The sequence below is a fragment of the Hypanus sabinus genome, chromosome 3 (assembly GCF_030144855.1).
Source record: "Hypanus sabinus isolate sHypSab1 chromosome 3, sHypSab1.hap1, whole genome shotgun sequence".
NCBI classification, from domain to species: Eukaryota; Metazoa; Chordata; class Chondrichthyes; order Myliobatiformes; family Dasyatidae; genus Hypanus; species Hypanus sabinus.
In genome coordinates, this window is record NC_082708.1 from 78,240,090 (window position 1) to 78,256,846 (window position 16,757).

Sequence of the window (16,757 nt, forward strand, 5' to 3'; positions counted from 1 at the left end):
GTATTTTGGTACTTGAAGAAGCCGCTCGGAAGAAAGAACATATCGAAACTTTGAAACAAGAGCAAGCTTCGACTTCTCAACAGATGGATCGTTATAAATCTAAAATTACTGATCTTGAAAATCGCTCTCGAAGGCAAAATCTTCGGCTAATTGGGATTCCGGAAAAGTTTGAGAGCGGTGATCTTACCGTTGTATTTTCTAAACTTCTAATGGATGTCTTTGGTTCAGATGTTCTGGACTCTCCTCCAATAATCGATCGTGCTCACCGTGTCTCTTGCTATCATTCTGATTCAGACAAACCATGGCATGTAATTCTCCGGATCCATTACCCTCATATCAAAGAGCGACTGATTCGAGCCGCTCGGAAATTGGGTATGATTAACTTTCAAGAATTCAAATTTCGTATTTTGGAAGATTATAGTCCTGAAGTTTTAAGGGCAAGAATGGCTTTTAGACCGGTTATGTCTAAATTTCACCAGGAAGGCTACAAGCAAGCGTTGTTATTTCCAGCACATCTGAGAGTTACTTCTGGAGACGGAACTGTTTGGCTGTTTAAATCTCCAGCGGACACTCAAAGTTTTTTGGAACAATGACACTCTATTGCATTGACTAATGTAATAATTAGTCTATAAATATCGATCTCTTACAGAAAGATGGGTTTTTTTTAGGTATGGCTGTCATGTATTTTTTATATATTGTAAATGTTCTCTTTTTTTTGGTCTATTCTGATTTTACTATTTTTTTATATTTTACTAATTTTATTAACCTTGAAAATAACTGATTAGGGTTCCTTTTTTAAGTTTGTATAAGCTTTTTTTATATTTTTAACATTTAAATATTAAGATTAAAAAAAATAATAATAAAATGGCGTTTCTTCTTCCCGACAGACTTTAGTGCCTGGAACGTCATATTCGTTTTGATGAGTTTGAAAGTTTTAAATTCTCATTTAAAATACTATTTTAGTAGTATTTATTTATGGGTTTTATCAATTTAATTTTTTTAACCCTTTTGTTATATATATATATATATATATATATAAAATACTAATTTTATATTTTAACCTTTGTTATATTAACCCTTTCTTATAATATGGGTTGTTTGTATTTTTTTCAATTTTTTTTTGTCTGAGTTGCCGTCCTGAGACACGGGGGTAATTTTAGTATTAGATTGCCTGCTTGCCTCTTTTTGGCTTTTTCCCTGGGGTTTCGAGGATGGAGGGAGGGGGATTTTTCTTTTTCTTTTTTCTATTTTTGCTTGCTTTTTGCATAGTTTTATTTCATGGGCCTATATGAAACTACAAAAATGGTTGCAGTGCCGTGACTTCCGGTTTCTCCTTGAACTCACTTCTTTCTTCTGGGTTCATGAGTTCACTTTTTTTTTAAACTTATGTGTTAACTGTAATAAATATTGTCAATATGGATAGGATTATTAATTTTGTTTTAATTTTGTGGGCAAGTAGCTATAGTCCATTCTTGTGTCCAGAATATTAAATACCGTATATTGACTGCCCAATAGTAAAATCTTAAGTTTGGTAAAGCCAAGCCGCCCTCCTTCTTAAGCTTCTGTAAATAATTTTTACCCAATCTAGGGTTTTTGTTCTGCCACAAATAAGAAGATATTTTAGAGTCAATAGTATCAAAAAAAGCTTTAGGAATAAAAATTGGTAATGCTTGAAATAAGTATAAGAATTTAGGTGGTATCATAATCTTAATAGCATTAACTCTACCAACCAATGACAAAGATAGTGGAGACCACCTAATAGCAAGTTGCTTAATTTGATCAATTAAAGGTAAAAAGTTAACCTTAAATAAATCTTTATGTTTTTTAGTAATTTTAATACCTAGGCAAGTAAAATAATCTGTAACAATTTTATATGGTAAATGTTTATAAATTGGAACTTGCATATTTAATGGAAATAATTCACTCTTGTTAAAATTCAATTTATAACCAGAAAAATTACTAAATTGAGCAAGCAAAGACGAAATAGCAGGGATAGATCTTTCAGGGTCAGATATATATATAATAACAAATCATCAGCGTACAATGATACTTTATACGTCCTCTCCCCACAGGTAATACCCAGAATATTAGGTGATTCCCGAATAGCTATAGCCAACGGTTCTAAAGCAATGTCAAATAGTAAAGGACTTAAAGGCAACCTTGCCTTGTACCACGAAATAACTGAAAAAAAGGGGATCTTTGATTATTGGTAAAAACCGAAGCTGAAGGTTTATGGTATATTAATTTAATCCATGATATAAATTTTGAACTAAAATTAAATTGTTGCATTGTAGTAAATAAATATGGCCATTCAACTCTGTCAAATGCTTTTTCAGCATCTACAGAAATAACACATTCTGGTATTTTAGATGAAGAAGTATAAATAATATTAATTAATTTTCTAATGTTAAAAGATGAATAGCGATTTTTAATAAATCCAGTCTGATCTTCAGAAATAATTCGAGGTAATATATTTTCTAATCTAATAGCCAAAATTTTACTGAAAATCTTAAAATCCGTATTTAATAAGGATATAGGCAGATAGGATGCACATTCAGTAGGGTCTTTATCTTTTTTAAGAATTAAAGAAATAGAAGCTTCATAAAAAGATTGTGGTAATTTACCTACACTTAATGCACCTTTAAAAATTTTACAAAGCCAAGGAGAAAGTACAGGAGAAAAAGATTTAAAAAATTCTACAGGAAAACCATCTGGACCAGAAACTTTACCAGAATTCATTAAAAAAATAGCCTTTTCTATTTCAGACTCCGTAATAGGTGTATCTAAAATTACGTTATCCTCAACAGTTACTTTTGGAATATTCAATTTCCTTAAAAATTCATTTATTATAGAAGAGTCCTTAGTGAATTCTGATTGATATAAAGAGTTATAAAAATCTTGAAAGGCTCTATTTATCTCTTTGTGGTCGATCGTCAGAGTACCATCTTGTTTAAGAATTCTAATAATCTGTCGTTTATCCGAAACAGTTTTCAATTGGTTAGCCAATAATTTACCAGACTTATCTCCATGCATATAGAATTGAGTTTTTGATTTAATTAACTGACTTTCAATCGAAGAGGATAATAATAAACTATGTTCCATTTGAAGTTCCACTCTTTCTTCATAAAGTTCTTTACTAGGGGTCATTGAATAAATCTTAACAATTTCTTTGATTTTATCAACTAATGTTAATAGTTTAGAATTAGTTCATTTCCTAACTCCAGCAGAGTATGAAATAATCTGTCCATGAATATATGCTTTAAAAGTATCCCACAAAATTCCACTAGAGATCTCTGCTGTAGAATTTGTTGAGAAAAACAATTCAATTTGTTGTTTAATAAAGTTAACAAAGTCTAAATCCTGCAATAAAATAGAATTAAACCTCCAAAATTTAGCATTGATATATGAATCAGTTATTTTAATAGATAACTTCAGAGGTGCATGATCAGATATGGTAATACAGTTATATTTACAATCAGTAACATCTGTGAGTAAATGGTGATCAATGAAAAAGTAATCAATTCTTGAGTAATTATGATAAACATGGGAAAAGTATGAAAACTCTTTGTCATTAGGGTGAAGAAAACGCCAACTTTCACAAATAGCTGAATCAATCATAAAAGAGTTAATAAGAGAAGCCGATTTATTCAGAAGAGTTTGGGTATGCTTGGATCTATCCATCACAGGGTTTAAACAACAGTTAAAATCCCCACCCATTATCAGTCTATATTGATTCAGATTAGGAAAAGATGTAAATAAGCTTTTAAAAAATTCAGGGCAATCAGTATTTGGAGCATAAACGTTAACTAAAACAACTTTTTGATTAAAAAGTAGACCAGTAATAAGCAAAAATCTACCTTGTAGATCTGAAATTGTTTCATGATGTATAAAAGAAGTTGATGAGTCTATAAAAATAGAAACACCTCTTACTTTGGCTTGCGAATTTGCGTGATACTGTTGGTCCTTCCAAAACCTAAAAAAACGTTGACTATCCACCTTCCTTACATGAGTCTCCTGCACAAAAATAACATTAGGGTTCATTCTATGGAATATTTTTTTCCGTTTGATCGGATGATTTAAACCATTAGTATTCCAAGAAACAAAATTAATAATCCTATCCATATTGACAATATTTATTACAGTTAACACATAAGTTTTAAAAAAAGTGAACTCATGAACCCAAAAGAAGGAAGTGAGTTCAAGGAGAAACTGGAAGTCACGGCACTGCAACCATTTTTGTAGTTTCATATAGGCCCATGAAATAAAGCTACGCAAAAAGCAAGCAAAAAGAGAAAAAAGAAAAAGAAAAATCCCCCTCCCTCCATCCTCGAAACCCAAGGAGAAAAGCCAAAAAGAAGCAAGCAGGTAATCTAATACTAAAATTACCCCCGTGTCTCAGGATGGCAACTCAGACAACAAAAATTGAAAAAAATACAAACAACCCATATTATAAGAAAGGGTTAATATAACAAAGGTTAAAATATAAAATTAGTATTATATATATATATATAACAAAAGGGTTAAAAAAATTAAATTGATAAAGCCCATAAATAAATACTACTAAAATAGTATTTTAAATGAGAATTTAAAACTTTCAAACTCATCAAAACGAATATGACGTTCCAGGCACTAAAGTCTGTCGGGAAGAAGAAACGCCATTTTATTATTATTTTTTTTTAAAATCTTAATATTTAAATGTTAAAAATATAAAAAAAAGCTTATACAAACTTAAAAAAGGAACCCTAATCAGTTATTTTCAAGGTTAATAGATTAATAAAATATAAAAAAAATAATAAAATCAGAATAAACAAAAAAAAGAGAACTTTCACAATATTTAAAAAATACACGTCAACCATACCTAAAAAAAACCCATCTTTCTGTAAGAGATCGATATTTATAGACTAATTATTACATTAGTCAATCCAATAGAGTGTCATTATTCCAAAAAACTTTGAGCGTCTGCTGGAGATTTAAACAGCCGAACAGTTCCGTCTTCAGAAGTAACTCTCAGATGTGCTGGAAATAACAGCGCTTGCTTGTAGCCTTCCTGGTGAAATTTAGACATAACCGGTCTAAAAGCCATTCTTGCCCTTAAAACTTCAGGGCTATAATCTTCCAAAATACGAAATTTAAATTTTCGAAAGTTAATCATACCCTTTTTCCGAGCCGCCCTATTCAGACGCTCTTTGATATGAGGGTAATGGATCCAGAGAATTACATGCCGTGGTTTATCTGAATCAGAATGATAGCGAGAGATACGGTGAGCACGATCGATTATTGGAGGAGAGTCCAGAACTTCTGAACCGAAGACATCCATTAGAAGTTTAGAAAATACAACGGTAAGATCACCGCTCTCAAATTTTTCCGGAATCCCAATTAGCCGAAGATTTTGTCTTCGAGAGCGATTTTCAAGATCACTAATTTTAGATTTATAACGATCCATCTGTTGAGAAGTCGAAGCTTGCTCTTGTTGCAAAGTTTCGATAATATGTTCTTTCTTACGAGCGGCTTCTTCCAGTACCAAAATACTTGCTTGTTGTTTTTGTAGTTCCAGTGAAAGTGTTTTAAGTTCTCGTTCGAATGATTTTAAACGCTCATCAAACGCAAAAAGCTGTTCGGTAATTTTTCTCTCCAGACCTGCAAATGTATCTTCTATAAGCTTTACAATAGTTTCTAAAGTTATCGGTTCTTTCGTCTGTTTTGATTCTTTTACTTTAGTCATTTCAGCGAGTTGAAAATAGATCGAATAGTTAAAAAGAAAAATTCTGTATGATTAAACCCCTTAAGAATAAGTAAAAAAAGATCATTTAAGGGGTGTTTGTAGGTTAAAAAGACGTAAAAGGTTTGGAGCAAAGCCAAAAGCGGTTTACTCCATAAGCGCCATCTTGAGACCCAGAATAGCTGATCTCTTAGTGGGTTCAACCACAAGATGCTCTTAAAAAACCACCTGTCAGCATTCTACAAATTCCCTGTTTTGGGATCTTGCACCAACCAGATTTTCCAAATCTACTTGCATTTGAAATCCTGCCTGAGTATCACAACATTTCCCTTTTGACATGCCTTTTTTTATTACCCATTGTAATTTGTGGCCCACATTCTGCCCACTGTTCAGATGCATGTGTAAGGGAGATTGTGGTCCAGACTGAGCGAGTGAAGAACTGAAGCAGTGGAGGAAAATGTTAGGTCAGGGTTGATTGCGGTAAGGTGCAATTTGGCAATTAAGACCTGGGCCACTGGGGCATTGAGGGCAATGGATGCAGTACGATGATCATGGGATTTTGATAATAAGATTGATGGACTAGTGCCTGAAAGCTAAAAGGTAAATAATGGTGATGCCTTAATAACTTGGGACTGTTTTGGTAATGACTAGGCCAACCTTGTCAAATTTCCTTAATAATACTCCAAAATAGCTTAAGAATAAAGTCATCTGATGTGGCAAAGCACAGATGTGTCCAGCGGAAGTTCTGCAATGACAGTAAATAACTCTGAACTGGTCCATATGCTTACATTAAGGTTACTTCCTTATGTAAAGCATTAAGCTAAACCCCAGCACCCAGGACATGCCCACTTCTCATTGCTACTGTCGGGAAGGAGGTGCAGAAGCTTAAAGCCTGAAGGCACATACTCAGCGATTCAGGAACAGCTTCTTCCACTCTGCCATCCGATTTCTAAATGGACATTGAACCCATGAACACTACCTCACTTTTTTTTTTGCGCTAGTTATTTTAACCTAACTATTTAATAGACATATACCTGTATCGAACTGTAATTCAGTTTTTTCTCTGTATTTATTTATCATGTATTTCTTTGTCCTGCTGCTGGATGTTAACCAAATTCTTGATGTATGCTGGTGATACTAAACCTGATTCTGATTCTGACCTCTCAACGAAGACTAGTGTGTGTGCCCTCGTCTTACCCTTTCTGAAGTCCTCAATCAATTCTTTGATCTTGTTAATGTTGAGTGCAAGGTTGTTGCTGCTATAGCACCAAGCAGATAGGGGACTGGGACATTATTTGGATGCAATTCTGGACTATAATTGTTTTTGTCTACTTTCTCTCTTTTTTTGTTAAGCTGACAGGATCACCAGTAAATGTACTGGCTGCAATGTCCAGTGCAGAAGGTGTAGTCACAAAAGAAAATTCTTCATGTCAGATTGGAGTGCCACCAGCAGGACCAGGAGTCTTTCCTCCCCCTCCTCCTCCTCCTCCACCACCACCACCGCCCCCACCTCCACCACCTCCTCCGCTTCCAGGATTTGCAGACGGACAGTGCTCTTCAACTTCTCTTTCACTGCCACATGGATTGAAAGCGAAAAAGGACTTCAAACTGGATATTAATATGAAAAGAATCAACTGGTGTAAGGTATGTGTCTTTTTGTGAAAGAAATTTGAGTGGAAGCTGTAGTGAAGAGAAGGAATCTTTCTGGCAAACTTAAGAACAACATAGTATATACTTTTATTGATGAAATTTCAATATATTACTTTACCTTATCTACTCTGAGTAATAAACTCATACACCTTTGCTTACTTTCATTCAACTTTGCTTGCAGGATTTCAATTTTGACATTTATTGCCATTAATATGTTTGAATTGTCAATCATTGGATCCATTGTTCGTTCTTGGCAGTTTTAGACTTGTGCAGTTCATTCGATGTAAAGTATAACTGATTACCAACAGAAAATTGGTTGGAAGCATTTAATCAAAATTCATTTGGATGAAAAAGGTTTAAAGTCATTATTCTGCCAGCAATTTGATAATGATACATGTATATTGTTCACGATTTAAACAAAAAGTGAACTTTTTAATTTAGATTCTTATTAAAGCATGGAAAACGAGTACTTATTTTTGTCTTCTGTTGTTGTGTCATGTTAGTGACCAAACACATCAACTTGCTATGCCTAGCAAACTGAAGAAGCAAAAACATGCAAAATATCACTGTTTTACAATGGAAAAACTTAGTGGGAAAAGGAAAACTTTTACATTTCTTTTCCTTAGTAGTCGCATCTCATCTCTTGCTAGCCCACTGTTCTCTTAGACTTAGCTTGAAGTTCATTATAATTGTTGAAAAGGAACGTGACACTTCTGTATTTGACAGTGTTTTCTTCAGCAGTTTGATCGAGGAACGACTGTGGAAGTGTGTGTACATCAGCAAGTTAGACCAGTGTCAAGCATTTAAAAGGAAGACAGCTTTATAGAGTGGTTGTTAGTGCAACAGTGGAAAAGTGTGTATGGAAATGGAGGAGATAGCAGAGATACTTAATGAATACTTCAGTATTCACTATGGAAAAGGATTTGGTGATTGTAGTGCAGACTGAAAAGCTTGAGCATGTAGGTATTAAGAAAGAGGATGTGTTGGAGCTTTTGGAAAGCATCAAGTTGGATAAGTCACTGGAACCTGATGAGATGTACCCCAGGCTACTGTGGGAGGTGAGGGAGGAGATTGCTGAGCCTCTGGCAATGATCTTTGCATCATCAATGGGGACAGGAGAGGTTCTAGAGGATTGGAGGGTTGCAGATGTTGTCCCCTTATTCAAGATAGGGAGTAGAGATTGCCCAGGAAATTATAGACCAGTGAGTCTTACTTCAGTGGTTGGTAAGTTGATGGAGAAGATCCTGAGAAGCAGGATTTATGTACATTTGGAGAGGTATAATATGATTAGGAGTAGTCAGCATGCCTTTGTAAAGGGCAGGTTGTGCCTTTCAAGCCTGATGTGACTAAGCACATTGAAGAAGGTTGAGCAGTAGATGTAGTGTATCTGGATTTCAGCAAAGCATTTGATGAGGTACTCCATGAAAGGCTTATTGAGAAAGTAAGGAGGCATGGGATCCAAGGGGACATTGCTTTGTGGATCCAGAACTGGCTTGCCCACAGAAGGCAAAGAGTGGTTCTAGACGGGTCATATTCTGCATGGAGGTTGGTGACCAGTGGTGTGCTTCAGGGATCTGTTCCAGGACCCCTTCTCTTTGTGATTTTTATAAATGACCTGGATGAGGAAGTGGAGGGATGGGTTAGTAAGTTTGCTGCTGACACAAAGGTTGGGGGTGTTGTACATAGTGTGGAGGGCTGTTAGAGATTACAGCAGGACATTGATAGGATGCAAAACTGGGCTGAGAAGTGGCAGATGGAGTTCAACCCAGATAAGTCTGAGGTGGTTCATTTTGATAGGTCAAATATGATGGCAAAATAGAGTATTAAATACTCTTGACAGTGTGTTGGATGAGAGGGATCTTGGGATCTGAGTTCATAGGACACTCAAAGCTGCTGTGCAGGTTGAGTCTGTAGTTAAGAATGCATACAGTTTATAGGCCTTCATCAACCGTGCGATTGAATTTAGGAGCTGAGAGGTAATGTTGCAGCTATATAGGACCCTGGTTAGACCCCACTTTGAGTACTGTGTTCAGTTCTGGTCGCCTCACTACAGGAAGGATATGGAAATCATAGAAAGGGTGCAGAGGAGATTTACAAGGATGTTGCCTGGTTTGGGGAGCATGCCTTATGAGAATAGGTTGAGTGAACTTGGCCTTTTCTCCTTGGAGCGACAGAGGATAAGAGTTGACCTGATAGAGCTGTATAAGATGATGAGAGGCATTGATCATGTGGATAGTCAGAGGCTTTTTCCCAGGGCTGAAATGACTAACACGAGAAGGCACACTTTTAAGGTGCTTGGCAGTAGGTATAGAGGAGATGTTGCGGTAAGTTTTTTACGCAGAGAGTGGTGAGTGCGTGGAATGGGCTGCTGGCAACGATGGAGTAGGGTCTTTTAAGAGGCTCCTATATATGTACATGGAGCTTAGAAAAATAGAGGGCTATAGATAACACTATACGTAATTTCTAAAGTAAGTACATGTTTGGCACAGCATTGTGGGCTGAAGGGCCTGTACTGTACTGTAGGTTTTCTGTGTTTCTATATTTCTATATCATGAGAAATCTGGATTGAAGAAATTGTATTTTTTTGGGCTGACTCCACGCATTATTGCTGCTTACTGCTGTAGTACAGAGTTAGCTGGTACAATTTCTCATACTCTAATCACACATTTCCTGTGAATTAGGGTATGGCACTCAGTGGGGTAAAGTTCAGGCTATGCACATTTGAATGGACTTGACAGCATTTCTCCAGCCCATAGCCCAACTGAGATATTGCTGCCCCACTTTATGTACTTTCAGGTAGAGAGTCAGATTTTGCCTGAGCAATCATGATATCACAACTTTCTCCTTTACTGGTCACAGGGCTTTGTGTTTGAATTAAACAATCAGTGATTGACTGTGGAATTAATTCATAATGAAAGTGGCAGAAGCAGACTGATTGAAAAAGAAGTGTAGGCTGTATAGTGCGGATTAACTGAAATATGGATTTTTACCAGCACCAAGCAACTAACAGCAGCCGACGTGTTTGTTGTGTGAAAAAGTTTCTTCAAATACGGCAATGAAACCATTCGGGCACCTTCAGCATCTCTTGAGAATGCGCTCTGATAAAACAACCAAGAACTTGGCTTATTTTCAGTTTCCTTGTATAGAAAAACTCTCAAAAACTGAAAACTCTTCAAAACATCTTTGCCAGCACTTAACAATAAAACAGTGATGTTTGCATTCTTCATACAACATTTCATTCCCCAAAAAGTGGAGAAGAACTGATTCTACTAGCAGTAAGGGAGCTTCCGAGTATGGTTTTGTATAAGTATCCAGACCAAATAATTAAAACAATTCTACTCAGCGACAACTGTTTTTAAATACGAATCGGTGCAATGTTTGAGAATGTGGAAGATGTATTGAGTAGCATATGTGGGACAACAAAATTTGCTCTGCAGCTGAGTGAGTCAACTTTGCCAGGCATCAAACCTTCATGAAAAATGAAAGCATGTTTCAGAAGTCATTATAGTATTTGCACGAGAACTAGAAGCAGATACAAAAGGGGAGTCAATCTTTCGGGTTTTTGAGCAAATTTTCAAAGAGAAGGACATTCCACTCACCAACATTCTTGCATGTGCAACAGATAGGGCACCTTCAAGGACAAGAGAAAATCTGCAGATACTGGGAGTCAATGTAATACAAACAAAATGCTGGTGGAACTCAGCAGGCTAGGCAGCATCTATGGAAAAGAGTAAACAGTTGATGTTTTGGGCTGAGATCCTTCATCAGGCCCAGAAAAAGGAGATGAGGTGGAGGGAGGGCGGAGTAAAGAGCTGGGAAGTTGATTGATGAAAGAGATAAAGTGCTGGAGGAGGGGAATCTGATACGAGAGGATAGAAGACAATGGAAAAAAAGGAAGGGGAAGGAGCGCCAAAAGGAACTGATGGGCAGGTAAAGAGATAAGTTGAGAGAGGGAAACAGGAATGATAAAGAGGGGGGTTTATTGGAGGTTTGAGAAGTCGATATTCATGTCATCAGGTTGGAGGCTACCTAGACAGAATATAACGTGTTGGTCCTCCAACCTGAGTGTGCCCTCATTGTGGCAGTAGAGGAATCCATGGACTGACATAGATACCATCATAGACAAGCTGTCACCTTGATCTTATTATTTTCTTCATAAAAGCTGTACCTAACATATTTTCCATTCACTTTGTAATTCATAGACAACATCTTGTTGTAGAAAACTGAAGTGATCATCTGCAGAAATCATTAAATACTTTTATCAGAGTGATAAATAAAATCAGGTCCCATGTTCTCAGTTCTTGACTATTTCCAGAGCTTGAGAATGATGAACAGTTTGAACACTTGCTATTGCACATAGAAATTACAAGACTCTCAATAGGAAACTACTTGAGACACTTTTATACAATTTTTGAAAGTGTGATAAAATTCTTTGAAGACTCAAATGCTTTACTCAGTAATCTGCCCAAGAAATTTAGGCATGACATTGCTTTATGTCAAAATTATTTGCAAAGTTTAATTATATCTGTCTTCAATTGCAAGGGAATGATGTGAATCTTATCAAGGTCAAATAATTTCTTTTCAAGTTAACCTATTTGAGTGTAACATTGGCCATCAAGGCCTTTTCCAATTTCCAAACTCCTCTGAGTTGCAAGAATACCAGATCAACACCCACAAAAATCCTGCAGGAACTCAGCAAGTGAGGCAGCTCCTTTGAAAATGAACAAGCAGTCGACTTTTTAGGCTAAGACTCTTCTTTAAGCCTGTAAAGGAAGGGGAAAGATGCCAGATTTAAAAAGTGGGGGGTGGGGGAGAGGGAAAGGAAGATAACTAGAAAGTAACAAGTGAAACAGGGTGGGTGTAAAAGGTAAAGGGCTGGAGAGGGAGGAATCTGAAGAAAGAAAGGGAAGGAGGAATGGACCCAGGGCAAAGTGATAGGCAGGTGACAAGTTGTAAGCGGCCAGAGCAGGGAATAAAAGAAGAGGGGAGGGGAAGGAGGAATTTTTTTTTTAGTTTGATAGGGAAATCAATATTTATTCCATTAGGTTGGAGGCTACCCAGACAGAATATAAGGTTTTGCTCCTCCATCCTGAAGGTGGCCTCATTATGGCACAAGGGGAATCTGGGAACTAATATGTCAGAATGGAAATGGTAATTGATATGTTTGGCCACTGGAGAGTTCTGCTTTTGGTGGATGGAGCAGAAGTGCTCGACAAAGCGATTTCCCCCAATTTCCGACAGGTCTCAACAAGGTGGAGATGATTGCATCGGGTGCATCGGACCCAATACCAGATACAAGACAAGACCTTCAAGCATACTGTTCCAGCTGGCTGAGCTGCATATAGCCATGTCAGTAAGATTTCAGGGTCTTCTCTTAATCCACATTCCAGATCCATTCCAGAGTACTTGTAATGAGGAATTTATAGAAAAGATGAAAGATGAACCATTCTTATTACAAAATGAGTTTTAGCTGAGGCCAAGGTTCAAAAGAATCAGACTGACTTTTGCTTGCAGATTGAAAGCTCTGAACACTGTCCTGCAATATGAAAAAAGGTCTAGGTGTCTTATATTGCCTTTCCAACATCATATTTGTTGCACAGTTTTGCCCACTTACTTTCAAAGCAACAAAGCTAACTGCAAATTACTGAACGTGAGGATCTGAGACTCCTTCTGAGCGGCAGTCAGCCCCATGTTGAGAAAATGCACTGCACCAAGCCCATCCATCTCATTGAAAGGTGAAAAAGCGATGAATTAGTGAATAGTCGGACTACCAATGTACTCTAAAGTTGTTGATGAAAATTGTTTTTATAGTAATTAAGTAAAGAAATAATTTTATTTGTAGCTTTAAATAGATTTGAATAATTTTTGCAGTTATTTGTCACTGCTTTGAATTCGGAGCTCCCATTTTCTTTCACTTTGCCTCATTAATCAAAATATATTTATAGTTTTTATGTAATGGCTGGAAAGGGAGAGGGAGATGCATGTGGTCTGGAAACCAAGTGGTCACTAACCTAAAAATGTTTGGGAACCACTGGGCTAGATAAAGCACTTTGCACTTTGAAGTTCAGAAGCATGAGAGGTGATTTCATTGAAATTTATGGGGCTTAATGATTCTCCTGTCCAGAACAAATTTATCACTATCTCAAAATGAGGGGAGTATTCATTCAGGACAGAGATGAGAAAGTATTTCTTCAGCCAGAAGGTTTTCCTGGTGTTTTTGTTTCCTTCCATTTCCCAAAGATATGATGGTTGGTTGTTTAATTGGGCTACTGTAAATTGCTGGTCATGGAGGAGGACTGGGGAGGGGTTGATTGATATGTTGGAGAGAATGAGTAACAAGGCATTGGTGGGTAATAAGACTAATGTGAGTGCATTGAGAGCCAGCTGATACGAGATAACTGAATGGCCTCCTTTGTAATGAGAAAATATGAAAACACAAAAGTTGAGAATAATGCATTTTCATATGTTAAGGAAATCTGAGACAAATGGGTTAGTACAGGAAAGTGTGAGTATTAAAATTATCGCTAATGTTTAAATAGCTACCTTTGCTTTTATTTTTTTTCTAGTGTAGTCTTTGAAAGAAGTTGATTTGCAACCACTTTCCCAATCCAGTCGTATTTCCAATGTGCATATTAATTTAAAACAGAATTTGGAGAGAAACTGGATAATTGTCAAGAAATCTGATTTCATGTTGAAGTGTTAATATATGTTGTTTGCCTTGAAAACAGCTGGCAGCGATAATCAATGCAACACTTGAGAATTGGACTTCCCTTTTCCTCATGTCAGTTGCTGTTACGTAAGTCCAGACGAATCAGCAAAGATATTACCAGTCTGGCTGAGTGTACAGTCCCATTGAAACATTTTCACTGATAGAAACCAGAGAAGAAATGTGTAATTTTTAGCTCCACCACTCAGGACATGCTCTCTTCTCACTGTTACCATCAGAAAAGAGGTGCAGAATCATTTTACAGACAGAAAAATAAAGCTTGTAATATACTCTATACAGAAAAGTAAGTTTGACGCTGAAATACCATGAATCAGCTGTGCAAAAAAACAAATGATAAAATGTAATTGCACCACTTCCCTCTGGGGCATGCAGCAATGGTTTGCTAGATCCCTGGGATTGTAAGAATATCCTTTCAGGTTAATACCAAACTAAATTGAATCAGGATCAGGTTTATTATCACTGGCATATGTTGTGAAATTTGTTAACTTTGCGGCAGCAGTACAACACAATACACATTAATATAGGGAAAAATGTAAATTACGCTAAGTATATATACTTACAGTATATCTCATAGTTAAATTAAGGAAGTAGTTGTTGAGTACCATTGAGTAATCGTCAACCCTATGGATAGTGTAGTTGTCCAAGATATGGAAGATAATCGTGGCAAGATACGGAAGTAGATTGCTAGACCTTTCTTCCACGCAGATACAGCTGATGCCCAGGTTGGGACCTGGCCAGATTTGAACTTGGGGTCATCCACCTCGAAGTCCATTGCTGATGTAACTACGCCACTGGCCGGCCCATAAATAAGTAATACAAAAACATAAATTTTAAATAAGTAGTGAGGTAATGTTCATGGTTTCAATGTCCATTCAGAAATTGGATGGCAGAGGGAAAGAAGCTGTTTCTGAGTTTTCAGAGGGAAAGAAGCTGTGTAACTTCAGGCTTCTGTACCTCCTTCTTGATGGTAACAGAAGGCATGTCCTGGGTGGTGGAGATCCTTAATGATAGACGCCTCCTTTTTTTGAGGCACCGCTCTTTGAAGATATCTTAGATATTTCAGAAGCTAGTACCCATGTTGGAGCTGATTAATTTTACCTCTCTCTGCAGCTTACTTCAATCCCTGTGCAGTAGCTGCCTCCCCTCCCCCCCTCATTTGCGATGGTGATGCAGCCAGGCAGAATGCTCTACTCAGTATATCCATAGAAATTTGAGTGTTTTAGATGACTTTGCAAATCTCCTCAAACTGCTCATTAAGGATAGCTGCTGTCTTGCCATCTTTATAGTTGCATCAGTATGCTGGGACCTTAGGTCCTGAGAGATGTTAACACCCAAGAACATGAAATTAGTCACTCTTTCCACTTCTGCTCTCTCTGTAAGGATTGATGTGTGTTCCCTTCGCTCACCCTTTCGAAAGTCCATAATCAGCTGTTTCGTCTCCCTGACATTGAGTGCAAGTTTGGTTTCTGTGACACCACTCAACTAGCTGGTATATCTTGCTCCTGTATGCCCTCTTGTTACCATCTGAGATTATGCCAACAATGGTTTATCATCAGCAAATTTACAGATGTCATCTGAGCTGTGCCTAGCCACACAGTCATGGGTGTAGAGAGAGTAGAGCAGTGGACTAAGCACAGATCCCTGAGGTGCACCAGTGTTGATTGTCAGCAAGATGGAGATGTTATTACTAATTGGCACAGATTGTGGTCTTCCAGTTAGGAAGTCGAGGATCCAATTGCACAAGGAGGTACAGAGACCCAGGTTCTGTAGCTGCACGATCAGGACTGTAGGAATGATGGTGTTAAATGCTGAGCTTTAGTGAAGAAATAGCATCCTGACATAGGTGTTTGTATTGTTTGGTGATCGAAGGCTGCGTGGAGAGCCAATGAGATCGTTTCCACCATAGGCCTATTGTGATGCTAGGCAATTTGCAGTGGATGCAGGTCCTTGCTGAGGCGTGAGCTGATTCTAGCCTTGACCAACCTACTGGATGATGGTTGTCAAGGCAGCTCACATTGCTCTCCTTGGGCACTTGTATAATCATTGCCCTTTTGAAGCAGGTGAGAACTTCTGACTGGAGCAGTGAGAGATTGAAAATGTCTTTGAGCAATCTCACCAGTTGGTTAGCACAAGTTTTCAGAGTCTTACCAGGTACTCCATTGGAGTCTGTTGCCTTGAGAATGAGAGGTGAACTTTTTAAAAACTTAACAATCTGGAAGTTACCTTAAGTATATTTTCCTGCTTGAATGTTTCAAATTAGATGATATAGCATCTGACAAGCAGTTTTGACTGAACTGAGGAGGAATTTTTTTTTTCTCAATCTGTCTTTGGAATTCTGTATCACAAAACCTCTGAATATTGAATTATTAAGCATATTCAGGTCTGAGATGGATAGATTAGTAAACTTCAGGTGAATTGTGGATTAAAGCAATACAATAAAAGTAGGCAATTGAGAGATTAAAGTTCACCTATGCCAGGTTCTTATTCAGTGGCAGAGCAGATTTGAGTGGCCAAATGACTTGCTCCCCTCTCTTATATTCCCATATGAAGCAATTTTTATCAACACACATAAATTTGTTTCCTGAGAGGCAAAGTATTTGCTCCACAGTAATTATCATTTATCATTCTGTTTTAAAACTCATTTAGATCTCATGCAACAAT

At 37.1% G+C, this 16,757-nt stretch overlaps 1 protein-coding gene across 1 annotated transcript in view; it reads left to right on the forward strand.

Moving 5' to 3' along the window:
- The window catches only part of LOC132391478 (protein diaphanous homolog 3-like), a 583,252-nt gene that overhangs the window by 223,625 nt on the left and 342,870 nt on the right, over positions 1–16,757 (forward strand). Inside the window, exon 16 of the mRNA XM_059964736.1 lies at positions 7,073–7,363. Coding sequence (XP_059820719.1) covers positions 7,073–7,363 — 291 coding nt within the window. The remainder of the gene's footprint in view (positions 1–7,072; positions 7,364–16,757) is intronic.